The 13,095-nt window shown below is 35.2% G+C and overlaps 1 protein-coding gene across 2 annotated transcripts in view; it reads left to right on the top strand.

The window, feature by feature from the left end:
- Positions 1–13,095, top strand: part of Ipmk (inositol polyphosphate multikinase) — a 50,406-nt gene that overhangs the window by 11,080 nt on the left and 26,231 nt on the right. For both annotated transcript variants that reach the window (XM_027931309.2, XM_071611243.1), the window contains exons 2-3: positions 798–883; positions 10,263–10,359. In XM_027931309.2, coding sequence (XP_027787110.1) covers positions 798–883; positions 10,263–10,359 — 183 coding nt within the window. The remainder of the gene's footprint in view (positions 1–797; positions 884–10,262; positions 10,360–13,095) is intronic.

The following is a 13,095-nucleotide window of genomic DNA, read 5'->3' on the forward strand; positions in this document are numbered from 1 at the left end:
GAGGAATGGAATTCCTTTTTCATAATTTTTAGTTATATTTTAGTACTCTTAAAGTCCCCAGATCTTTTTAACTGCTTACAAACTCATCTTATCCAAATGGATTAATATTTACCTTCCTTCTAATCTATAGTAGGTCTTAAACAGAATTGATTGCTGTATTTCTTAAGCTGAAACTCTCTGCTTTTGTTGAGTTAAAGACTCCCCACTTTGAATGAACAGATTATAAAAAGGTGCCCCTTCCTACTCCAGACTTGGTGCCTGCTCCTCAGCCCTCACTTTTCCCATTGGCTACATATCCTTGTACTATCTATACAGCTGTGTACAGTTCATGAGAGTCAGGAAAATTTCTTAGGTTGCTTTCTTAAAATAGAGGAGAGACTTCTAAAACATTACCAAGTAGGAAATCCATATGTGGCCACTGTTGGCATTTTTATTTTTGTGTTTATAAAAACAGGATCAATTTGTGCTGCTGCTTTTAACTTGTCTCTTGTTTTTAATGGAATGTCTATTACGGAGGTATTTTCATAAAAATTTACACTTACATTTATTAGAATATGAGGGAACTGTAAGGGTGTAGCAGTTGGAGACAATAAAACTAAGTGATTTAGAATTTGTGTTCTAGTGCTTTGCATATAAAGTACTAAAACATGTTTGTTGAGTGTTAAATTTTCTAGTATAAGTAAAATTGAATCGCTAAACTTATGACAGTGGTTTACCTATTCTGGAACAAATATATCCTGTGAATTAACGTACCCTATAATTAAAACACTAAAAACTTTCTAATTTTTGTTCCATAGGTATACTGCAACACCCAGATGGCACAGTTTTGAAACAGTTACAGCCACCTCCAAGGGGCCCGAGAGAGCTGGAATTTTATAATATGGTAAGTAAGGTAAGATTTGTTTGTTGCATTAAAAGTGTTTTTCAGAGTTTTTTAGTGGTGACTCACGGTAAGAAATATGTTTGACAGCCTGTTTTAGTTCACTATGTATAATAGAAACAAAAACTTCATGAAAAACAATGCTTATTTTTTATGGTATTGGATGCAGTGTAGTATTTTCTGTTCTATTTCATTTCTCAAAGGTTCTGAGTCATTGAATTGATTTCAACTTGGGTAGTGACCCACAATATGATAAACACTAACTGAGTGTCTCCATAGTGTCAGAAATGTTAACTTACATAAGTGTTTTTACTATAGAATTTCTAAAATGCTAATCTGCATTGTGAATCTCTAAAAGGGAAAGGAAAACATCTGGTTAACCATTATGACTAGGAATTTTTTTTAGTACATTCATAATATTCTGTGATCATCACCTGTATCGAATTCCAAAACATTCTCATCATCCAGAAGAAAACACTCTACATATTAAACCACGATGCTGCATTATTCTTTCTCCCAGCACCTTAAACCATTAATCTGCTTTCTAATGGGCTTCCCTGTTCCCATTTCATATAAATGGAGTCAGACAAAATGTGGTCTTTTTTCCCTTAGCTTTCATTTTCTGTAATGTTTTTAAGGTTTATGTACATTACAACATACATTAGTGCTTCATTTATTTTTATAGCTGAGTAACATTCCATCATGCATATATACTATATTTTGCTTACCCACTCACCTGTTATGGATGTTTGGGTTGTTGCACCTTTTGGCTTTTGCTAATAGTGCTATGAACATTCATGTACAAGTATTTCAGACTTATTTCTACTTTTTGGTATATACTTAGAAATGGAAATATTAGGTTAATTGGTAAAACTGTTTCCTAAAGTGGCTGGACTATTTTATATTTCTTCAGCACTATATGAATGTTCTAATTTTTCTACATCCTCACCAACATTTCTTATTTTGTCTTGAGTGGAATTCTAGTTATTATAAAATGTTAATCTCAATGTAGTTTGTTTTGATTTGCACTTCTTTAATGGCTAATGGTGTTTAGCATCTTTTCATCTTATTTGCTATTAATATATCTTTTCCAGTGTATGGAAAAGATGCCTTTCTGCAGGTTGTCTTTTCATTTGCTTTCTAGTGTCCTTTGAAGCACAAACTTGATTTTTGTGTGTGTGTGTGTGTGTGTGTGTGTGTGTGTGTGTGTTCATGTGTATGTGTGTGTGTGATATTGGAAATTGAATCCAGGACCTTGCAGTTTAGCATGTGCTCTACCGTCCAGCCCCAACCCTTTTCTATTCTGAGACACGGTCTCACTATGTTGCCTAGGCTGGTCTTGAACTTGTGATCCTCCTGCCTTAGATTCCTGAGTAGGCTGGGATTACAGACATGCACCACCACAGCCAACAACCTTTTGAATAGGTAAAGCCCAGTTTACCTATTTTTTTTCCTTTTGTTGCTCATGCCTTTAATATCATATCTAAGAAGCCATTGTCTAATCTAAGGTCATGCAGATTTATGTTTTTTGTTTTCTTTTAAGAGCTTCATAGCTTTAACTCTTAAAATTAGGCTTTGGATCCATTTTTATGAATGGAAGAAGGCATCCAACATCCTTTCGCATATGAATATCTAGTCATCCATTATTATTTCTTAAAATCGCTGTACTCTCCCCACTGAATTATTTTAGTAGCTTTGTCAAAATCAGTTGACTAAATGTAAAGGAGAAATGCTTAAAGGAATTCTGCCGGTAATGAAGGGTGAATTTGGAAGCAAGAGGCTGCAAATTGATATTGGTACAGACTGGTTTGTAAGTTCTCAGTTCTGTTCCATTAGTCTAGATATCTATTTACACTCTTATTATAGCTGTGTAATAAGTTTTGAAGTTGGGAAATATGAGTCTTTCAACTTTATCCTTTTTGAAAATTGTTTTGGGTGTTCTGGTTTTCTTGCATTTCCTTTTGTATCTTAGGATCAGCTTGTCAGTTTCTGCCAAAAAAGCCAGCTGAACTTTTTTTTTTTATGAACTTTTTACATTAGTTTGGGAACTATTGTGGTTTTATCCTTTATTCTTTTAATACTACATATTGTGTTGATTGAATTTTACATGTTGTCAACTTTTCATTTTAGCAATAAATTGTAATTTTTTTATATGTCAGTGGCTTTGGTTTGCTAGTATTTCATTGAATATTTTGCATTCATAAGGGATGTTGGTCTGTATTTTTTTTATAGTGCTGTATATGATTTTTTAAAGAATTCATCTACTTTTAAAGAACTTAGCTCAAAATAACAAATAATGTTAGACTTACATGAAAATTCTTTAAATGATGGGACACTGTAAAACCCCTCTTCCAGTTACCAATTTATTGCCTCTCCGTTCCAAATTCACCCATCATTACTGCCTCTGTGATAATGAACTTAATCCTTGTAGCATTTCTCCTTTACAGTGAGATCATTGTTAAATATCCCCAGTAGAAGGCATCAGAGAGAGATTGCAGGAGAAAGAGGCTGCAATATCTGTTGATGATTCTATCTGTGTTCTATTGGTCAACAGTATAGGTGAGGGTTTCTTGCTACAGTTGAATATCTGGAAATATGTATCCTCTGTGACCACAGAGCCCTGACCCAACCTGGTTATCACTTTGTGGCACTTCCAGCACAGAGGGCTTCTGTGTATGAATTTGTGCCCTGACTTCTTCATAGTCATCTCCTCTTCATATTTGTCTTCTGCCACCATCCTGGGATGGACATCAGGCATTCTAGGTTTCCTACCTATTATGGCAGACCAACTCTCCTTTGGGCCTGTGTTCTTGGTTACTCTCTGTGTGGTTGCTTCATGCATGTCCAGTTGTGGGCCAGCTCTGGGTGGGTTAACCAAGTGGACTTCTCTGCTATCCATTGGGCTTCAGTTTTGCCTTCTGCAATGAGGTCTAGGTATTTGTTCACACTCTATTATTGTAGTTGTTTAGTAAGTTTTGAAATTGAGAAATATGAGTCTTTCAACTTTGTTCTTTTTGAAAATTGTTTTGTCTATTTTGGGTTCCTTGCATTTTGGTTTGCATGGAACCAAATGAGGTCTGCTTAGGAAATATGCCTACTTTCCAAGTTTATCCTTCTTAAGCCAGAGAGTATCCTAGAGAATTCTCATTACATCTTCTGATTGCTCTATCATTGCTGCTTAGTAATTCTTTATACTAAATGTGCATTGCTTAAATCACTGAGGGCTTCTTTTTCATTATTGCCCCCAGAAATGATGCATGTTCTTTATGGGGAAAGTTATCTGTCAGTTGTGCAATACAATGTGGAATGCTTCTTGTGCATTCCAGAACACTTTATATTTTAACTCACCATGGTATGTAAATATATTTGAATAGAGAACCCAAGTGCATATATGTGTGATTTCTTTCTTTCTTTTTTTTTGGTGGGGGAGGGCAGGTGAGGGTATTGAGAGTTGAACCCAGGATCACTTTACCACTAGGCTACATCCTCAGCCTTATTTTATTTTTTGAGACAGGGTCTTGCTGAGTTACTGAGGGTCTACGGTTTTTTTTTTTTTTGTTTTTTGCTTGGCTCTATTGTTTTTCACTTGTACTGAATGCTTTATATAAGTGCATGGTAATTTTTCACTGGGAGTGCTTCCGTTGTTCCTATATTAAATATGTTTCTAGTATTTCTCCCCCTATTAAAGTTCTCTTAAGTTTAGGGACCATCTAGCAGAAGAAGATATCAGAAGTTTAATAGATAACAGTGAAAGGAATAGGTGGGTATATTCATTTGTTATGGCTGCCAGAAAAAGTAACACAGATTAGTTATGCAGAAATTTACTATTTTACTGTTTCGTAGGCTAGAAGTCTCAAATCGGGGTGTGGTTTCTTTTGAGGTTCTCTCTCTTTTTATCTTGTAGATGGCTGTTTTCTCTGTCTTCTCCTGGTCTTCCCTGTGTGTGTTCATGTCCTATACTCCTGTTCTTATTAGAACACAATTATAACAACTTAGGGACTACCTTAATAACCTCATTGAATCTTAATTACTTTGTTTTTCTTTCCCAGTATTGGGGATCAAACCCAGGGCCTCACCATTGCCAGGCAAGCAGCCTACCAGTGAGCCACATTCCCAGCCCCCATTATTAAAGACTGTTCATATATCTTAGGTACTGGGGGTTGCAATTGGGTATATTACTTTCGGTGAAGCACAGTTCAGCCTATGATAATGTGTTGGATTCCTATGAAGTGAAAGTTTTGTTTTCTTTCTTTTTTGTGAAAAGTGACATATTACTGGAGCATAGGCTTTGGGATTGTACAAATTTGTGTTCTAATTTTAGTTCTAACATTTAGTTGTATGACTATGAACCATGACTGATTTTTCTCCAGGTTTTAAAATCCCGTGGATATATTAATACTGAATTATTAAGTCCCAGTGAGATTTAGATTGCATACAGTAATCTAGATATCATGCTTGAATAATGTTGCCACATTCTTGCTTAATACACACATTTCTTTCTTAGTACACAATATTTTTCAGGGCTGTTTTTGTGGAGAGACAATAATGTATTTTCTTTTCCTTTCCTTTCAGTTTCTGGTAAAATGGATTCTATCATACCATAGACATTCTAGCAGTTGGCCCTAATGAGATATTACCTGTATAAATATGTAGGCTTACTTGTAAATTTGTTTGCAGTTTAGACTTGCCTTAAAGCAAAGAATTTCCTTTCCCCCCATCAAACAGTTATATTTATTTGTCAATCTGGAATATTCAAGCAGACTTAATAATCATTAAATTTGTATGGAATTGTAATTTTGAGGATGCATGAGATACATTCCCTTGAATTAGAAATTGTATTCTGTCTGGGATATTAGGTCATAAATTTTGAGTATTGGGTTTTTTGGGGGGCAATATTAGTCCTTTGTGTGGTGAGAATAGGTGGGTGTGTATATATTTGGGCAGCCATACGTTGTATATTTTTTGAACAAACCTGATTTATAATATTCTGTGCTATGTTTTCCTAAGTACACTTTTTTTATGTTGTACCAAATTATAGGTTTTGACTTGCAAAATGTGGTCACCATTCTATATGTGTATTCTATATTCAGGCATTTAGAGAACCTAATATGTTATCAGGTGTATTCATATTCTATTACTGTAACAAAATACCTGAGATAATCAGATTTTAAAGAGAAAAGGTTTATTATGGCTCACAGTTTTAGAGGTATCAGTACATGATTGATTGGCTCTGTTCCTTAGGTTGTGGTGAGGCAACACATAATTGGGAGGAGCCTGTGGGTGGAACAAAACTTCTTACCCTTGCCTAGGAAGCAAAAGGAAAAAAAAAAAAAAAAGAGTATGTAAAGAGATTGGGGTCCCACAATCACCTTTAAGGGTATGCCCCCAATTATCTAAGGGCCTCCTATATACTAGAATCTACCTCTTGAATGTTCTACCAGCTGCTGACTATACCAAGCTGGAGACCAAGCCTTTAAAACATGGGCCTTTGGAGGATATTTAGCATTCAAACTATAGCATCAGGTATCTCCAATTTCCTCACTTATTTTCAAGGCAGTGTATATAGTATGATGGCTCAGAGTTAAAGCAATAAGTCTCTTTTTCTTTCAGTTAGTTTCACTAATTAAAATTTGTGTGAATTTTAGTGAATTAATTACTTAGTTCTTAGTTTCCCTACAGTAATAGCTAATAACGTGTACTGAATAAGCCAAGGTCTGTTCTACACATTACATTAAAAAATCACCACAACCAATGATTTTCAAATGTTTTTTACTTTATTGCCTCATCATTTAAAAAAAAACCCCAAAAACAAAATTATACATTAGTATTTAGAATAAAAATTATTAGCCAGGTGCAGTGGCACACATCTGTAATCCCAGGGGCTCAGGAGGCTGAAGCAGGAGGATCCTGAGTTCAAAGCCAGCCTCAGCAGTTTAGCAAGGCTTTAAGCAACTTAGCAAGACCCTGTGTCAAAAATATAAAAAAGGGCTTGAGATATGGCTCAATATACAAGTGCCCTTGGGCTCAATCCCTTGTACCAAAAAGAAAAAGAAAAGAAAGAAGTCTAATTTTAAGTCTCCTCTGAGATTCAAGGGAAATTCTTATCTGTGAGTCCCTATACAAATAAAAAAGAAGTTACATACTTGAAAGACGCATTGGCACAGGGTAAATACACCCATTCCAAAAGAGAGGAAAAGGAAAGTAGAAAGAAGGGATCAGACCAAAGCAAGACAGTAACCCAGCAGGGCAAACATTAAATTTTAAGGTCCATGTATGGCATCCTGGGCACACTGTGGCAGGAAGTGGGCCTCCAAGGGCTTGAACAGCCTCGCCCTTATGGCCTTGCTGGCTGCAAGATACATGTCTGTATTTCCAAGAGAAGGACTGGCTTTCTTTACTGCCTGCAGCTTTTTTTCAGCAGGAAGTCCATGTTCTTGGCATCTCTAACTTCCTAGGGTCTTTTACAGCTTTGGCTTCTCTCTCTCACAGTTCCATGTGTCACCCTGTAGGGCAGCTTGCAGGGACTCTGACTTTATTATTTACTGCCTGGCCTCCTAGACTTTCGTTCAAAATCTTGGTGAAAGCTTTTGTGATGTTATGACACTTGTGTTTCCTTGCCTACAAAACTAGTATTGCATGGATAACACCAAAGTCTGCTGTTAGCACAAGCAGTTCCTGTGCCTGACTGAACCATGGCTGCACTGGTGTTTCAGTCAGCTTTTTCACTGATGTGACTAAAAGATCTGACTAGAACAATTTTAAAGGAGGAAACATTTATTTGAGGGCTCACAGTTTCAGAGGTCTTAGTCTTTAGAAGGCTGGCTCCATTCCTTTGGGCTCCAGGTAAGGCAGAACATCATGGCAGAAGAATGTGGCAGAGGCAAACAGGGTTGATCAGTAGAGAGGGGGAGATTCCACTTGCCAGATACACAAACATATATATATATACCTAAAGCCAGGTACCAGTTCCCATGTCCGCCAGCCACACCCTACCACTTCTCTTACCACGCAGTTAATCCCTCTCAGGGGGATTAAATCACTGATTGGGTCAAGACTCACAACCCAGTCATTTCTCTTGTGAGTCTTTTTGCATTGTCTCACACAGCTTTTGGGGCACACCTCACATTCAAACCATGACAGCTGGCTTCTGAGTTCCTTGTCAGCTGAAATGAATTCCAGTGGAAAGATAAATGAGGTGGTCTTGGGTGGGCAGAATGTCCTTGAACTGTCTTTTAAAAAAGATTCTGCCCTAGAAAGTCTGAAACAATTTTCACTTAGACACCTTTGAAGCTGTAATGGGTGGGTTCCCACAGATTCCTGAGATGTCCTCAGGACACATTTTCTTGTACCTGCAAGAAATGCTTGACTCCTTTAAAAAATATATATATATATTTATTTATTTTTTAGTTTTAGGTGGGCGCAATATCTTTATTTTTATGTGGTGCTGAGGATCGAACCTCGTGCCTCACTCATGCCAAGCGAGTGTGCTACCACTTGAGTCATATCCCCAGCCCTTGGCTTCTTTTTTAATGACCCTAATTTCTTCACCATCCTTGACCACAAAATAGGCACTTTTAGCCTATTTTGTCCCATCGTCCTAGATGTGCAACACCTATAAAAGCTTAAATATAGTATGTTATATAATAATTCAGAATTATTATATAATAATAATTGTAGCATAACTACATTATTGGTTAACATTGTGTACATATACACATATGTAAGCTCTGGATTATGATTTCTGTCCTATTTTGATGTACCTGTGTAAATTTCATTGAAATATTTGTAGAATTAAAAACTTGGGACTTAATGGATTCAACATTCTTTTCTTGTCAAGCTGTGAATTTTTCAATCTATCTCCTTTGCTTTTTGTTCCCAGTTCTCAATGCAAATCTAGCAGAACCAGTGATACCCATGTTGCAGCCTGAGTGCTTTGTTGCCTTGAAATTTTCTCACCAGATAAACTAGTCTGTCCTGTTTAGGGTCAGTCTCCCACAACATCCCCAAACATGGACATAGTGCAACCTATTTTTTTTTTCCTCCCACAAAGTAACAAGAATGGTCTCTAGTTCAATATCCAGTGGAGTCCACATTTTATCACCCTAGCCTTTACTGTCCACATTTTTCTGTCTTCCCTTCCGTCTTTCCTGGGATGGGATACATTTTTTTTAACTAGTGATTCAGTTGCTTAACAGTTTTCAGATTTTTTAATTTGTGATAGTAAAATGTAGTTTGATTCTATTTTTTTATAGAAAATTGCCCACTTGGTAAAGTTCTTGATGATATTAAAAAAGATATCTCTGCTGTATCTGGTATGACTGACTCCCTTTTCAGTCCTAATGTTGTGTTTGCTGTGTCTTTCTTTCTTGATCATTTGGTTGCTAGCATACTTGGAGTGTATTATTGTGTGGGAAAAAAAAGAAGCCATGATATTTCACTGTTCAGTACTTAGAATTTTATTTACTCCCCATGTTTCAGTATAGTACTCTGCTCTCAGCTGAACAAAACTAGAGCCTGGGTCCAGGATATCCATAAATCTGTAGTATCTTCTAGAATTATTAAGGGTTATAAATCATGGAATTAAGACTTATATTGTATTAAAGGATAAAATTTTTTTAAAGAGAGAGAGAGAATTTTTAAAATATTTATTTATTTATTTTAGTTTTCAGTGGACACAGCATCATTATTTTTTATTTTTATGTGGTGCTGAGGATCAAACCTAGTGCCCTGTGCATGCCAGGCGAGCGCGCTACCGCTTGAGCCACATCCCCAGCCCCAATTTTTTTTTTTTTTAATAAGAAAAAAATTAGCTGGGCATGGTGGTACATGCCTGTAATCGCAGCTACTGCTACCTGGAAGACTGAGGCAGGAGGATCAAAGATTGCAAGTTTGGAACCAACCTCTAAAACTTAGCAAGACTATGTCTCAAAAATAAAAAAAATAAATAAAAAGGGCTAAGGACATAGCTTAGGGATAAAACACTCTGGGTTCCAGAGTTGAGATGATTTTTTAAGTAGGCACTCAATTCCCTCCTTCCCTGGGGCATGGAGAGCAGTTAATTGTTCATTGAATCTCCTCTGACCAAAACTTATTTACATATTTAGGGTTAAGAATTATTTTGCATTTGATGTCAGTTACCTGCAACTTACACTGTTGTGAAATAATCCAAAGGACAGTGAAAGGGTAGTATTAGAGAACCAAGGAAAATGTGTTTTAAATAACACATAGCTTTTCATTGGAGACATAGTGATATTTTTTGCTTACTCCAGATTTATTTCCAATTAAAACTCACACCAGATAATTGAGTCAGTGATATTGTGTTTGAGAAATGTGCAGGGCAACAATAAGAAACTAACCAGTTTTATATTTCTCTTTGTTTCAGGTTTATGCTGCTGATTGTAGTGATGGTGTTCTTCTAGAGCTTCGAAAATATTTGCCAAAATATTATGGCATCTGGTCACCTCCCACTGCACCAAATGGTAATACTTTCTTAAAAGTACAGCTTCTAGTTTCAGTTCATAAGATTGGTTTTCTGAGTTTATATAAAGGGAAAATTAGTGTGTATTATAAAAATACAGAATATATGTCTTCTTACTAATCTTTCATCACCTCACTAAACAAAGCTTATTAAAACTTTTGCTTTACCATAACCATTTTCTTAAATGGCATATATAAGTTAATGATCAGACTGTTGTTATAGTTGAATGAAAGTGTATATACTAGTATTTAATACTGTTTTAATTTATATATGTTCTTCTTTCCTCACTTATTATATAATTTCTCTTTCTATTTTGAGTAATAAAAAAATTCAAGAAAACGAATTTCTCTGCATGACTTCTCTCTATTCTATCTTCCTTCTTCACCCCTGCCTTCAGGCTTTAAGTTGCGGTCTTTTGAAAAGCACTGCAAAGTTCCTTAGAGGATAAAATAATCATATATTAAGAATTTAATTTTCTTAGTATTAGTTAATACTTGCAGCAGTATCTACCCCTTGAATAATTTTGCTGGAGCAGGTAGAATTTAAGCGAGTAGCCATTGTTTGAATAAGTTTAAGAATAACCTATAGTTTCTCCTCTACAGTTGTTTTGGTTGGGTCTTAAGTCATAGCATTGAAAAAGCTGATTGATACAGAAATCAATAGCAAAATGTTAGACTTAAAACTGGTAATTATGTTAATTATAAATCAACAAATTCATTTAAAATTTTAAAAATATTATTAGACTGAATTGAAAAAGTTAATATTAGCTTTGTTTTGTTTATAGGAGGCAACAAAGACACATTTTAATTATAAGGAAACAAGGATGTGAATAAGTAAAAGGACAGGAAAAGATATGTAAACACTAACAAAAATAAGCATAGCTGTGTTTAAAAAAAAAGAATAACCTCTATAGTATTTTTATTTTTCATTTTTGGTAGTACTGAGGATTGAACCCAAAGGCACTCTATCATTGAGCTACATCCCCATCCCTTTTCATTTTTTGTAGTCTTGTTAAAATGCAAATTTATAGGCATTCAGACATTTTGATTATTCAGGTTTGAGTTTAGTGATATGATTTGTAAATAAAAGGTACAAGTTTTCTGATGTAGATCTTGAACTACATTTTGAGAGTAGAAAGACAAGGAGACTCCACTTTGAGCTTATTCTTCTCCTCATTTGTTTCCTTCAACTCATTGACTTGGTATGCCAAGTTTCATTAGTAAGAAATCATGGTATCTCCCTGTGATTATCATCAGTTAGGTTAGTTGTAAATTGATGGCTCCTTTGTATGTTTAGGACTGTCCTGTTCTTCAATTGTATGGAAAAACTGAAAGTGAGCTCAGGCTCTGTTAACATAAGACAGAATATGCTTTATCTGAAATGTTTGGGACCAGAAGTGTTTCAGGTTTGTGAGTTTTTCAGATTTTGGAATATTTGCATATGTATATGAGATATCTTGATGGGAGCTAGGCCTAATCATGAAATTCATGATTATATGCACCTTGTAGTCTGAAGGTAATTTCTTTTCTTTATTCTTTATTTTTTTGGTACCAGGGATTGAACCCAGGGTCCCTACTGTGCAACATTCCTGGCCCTTTTTATTTTTAGTGAGACAGGGTCTCACTAAGTTGCTTCTAGCTTAGTTATCTGCAAGTTGAGCACTTGATAACAGTAAACTCTTTGAGCTCATTTTCTGTATGTTATGTTAAATTGTCTTATAAAACACTAATTCTATTAGTTGAATATAACTGGAGATTTTAGTGCTAGGAAGATGAAAAGATGAGTTGAGGAAAATAAAAAAGAGGGTAGAAAATTTAAATAGTAGGCAAAAAATGACAGGTCATAAAGTATACATGATATGGAATGGTCCAGTGATATTAACACTGCCTCAGACAATTTCCTATTCCTTTCCTACTTTATTTGCTTTGGAAGGTGTTGGACAAAACTGCACCATGCAGATTTCTCAGTTTAAACTTTGCTAGACTTCATGGAATCATATTTCTACTTTTAACCTTTTGATTATAAGTAAAATAAATGTAAGATGGCCAGCTTACACGTACGTTTAGGGTACAAAATCATGAAAACAAATATTTTAGTAGATTTAAAATTTAATAAAGTATTAATTATTTAATATGGTTTGTATCTGTGCTTTACATAATTTAAATTAATGACATTATTTTTAAAACTTGGTGTGGGCACCTTATGTTCTCAGGAAAGTGTTTTGTTTTATTTTATTATTTAAAAATTTTTTTTTGTTGAAGATGGATACAATACTTTGTTTTGTTTATTTATTTTTTTTTATGTGGTGCTGAGGATAGAACCCAGTGCCTCACACATGTTAGGTGAGTGCTCTATCACTGAGCCACAACCCCAGCCCCTCAGGGAAGTGTTTTATAAAACTAATAGTTTTTTCCTTCATAATCCAAAGTAGTAAAATGCTGAAAATAGTAAAAGTCATAAAGCCAATTTGCTCAACGAGATTATTATATAGCAACTTGAAGCATAATCGCTGACCACATACATTATTTTCTTTTGAATTTTCGACAGCTTTATTTATTTATTTATAAAATATTTACTTTTTAGTTATAAGTGGACACAATATCCTCATTTTATTTTTATGTGGTGCAGAGGATCAAACCCAGTGTCTCACACATGGTAGGTAGGTGAGCGCTCCACCTCTGAGCCACAACCCTAGCCCCTGACAGCTTTATTGAGATGTAATTTACATATTATAAAA

The sequence above is a fragment of the Marmota flaviventris genome, chromosome 4 (assembly GCF_047511675.1).
Source record: "Marmota flaviventris isolate mMarFla1 chromosome 4, mMarFla1.hap1, whole genome shotgun sequence".
Lineage (NCBI taxonomy): Eukaryota > Metazoa > Chordata > Mammalia > Rodentia > Sciuridae > Marmota > Marmota flaviventris.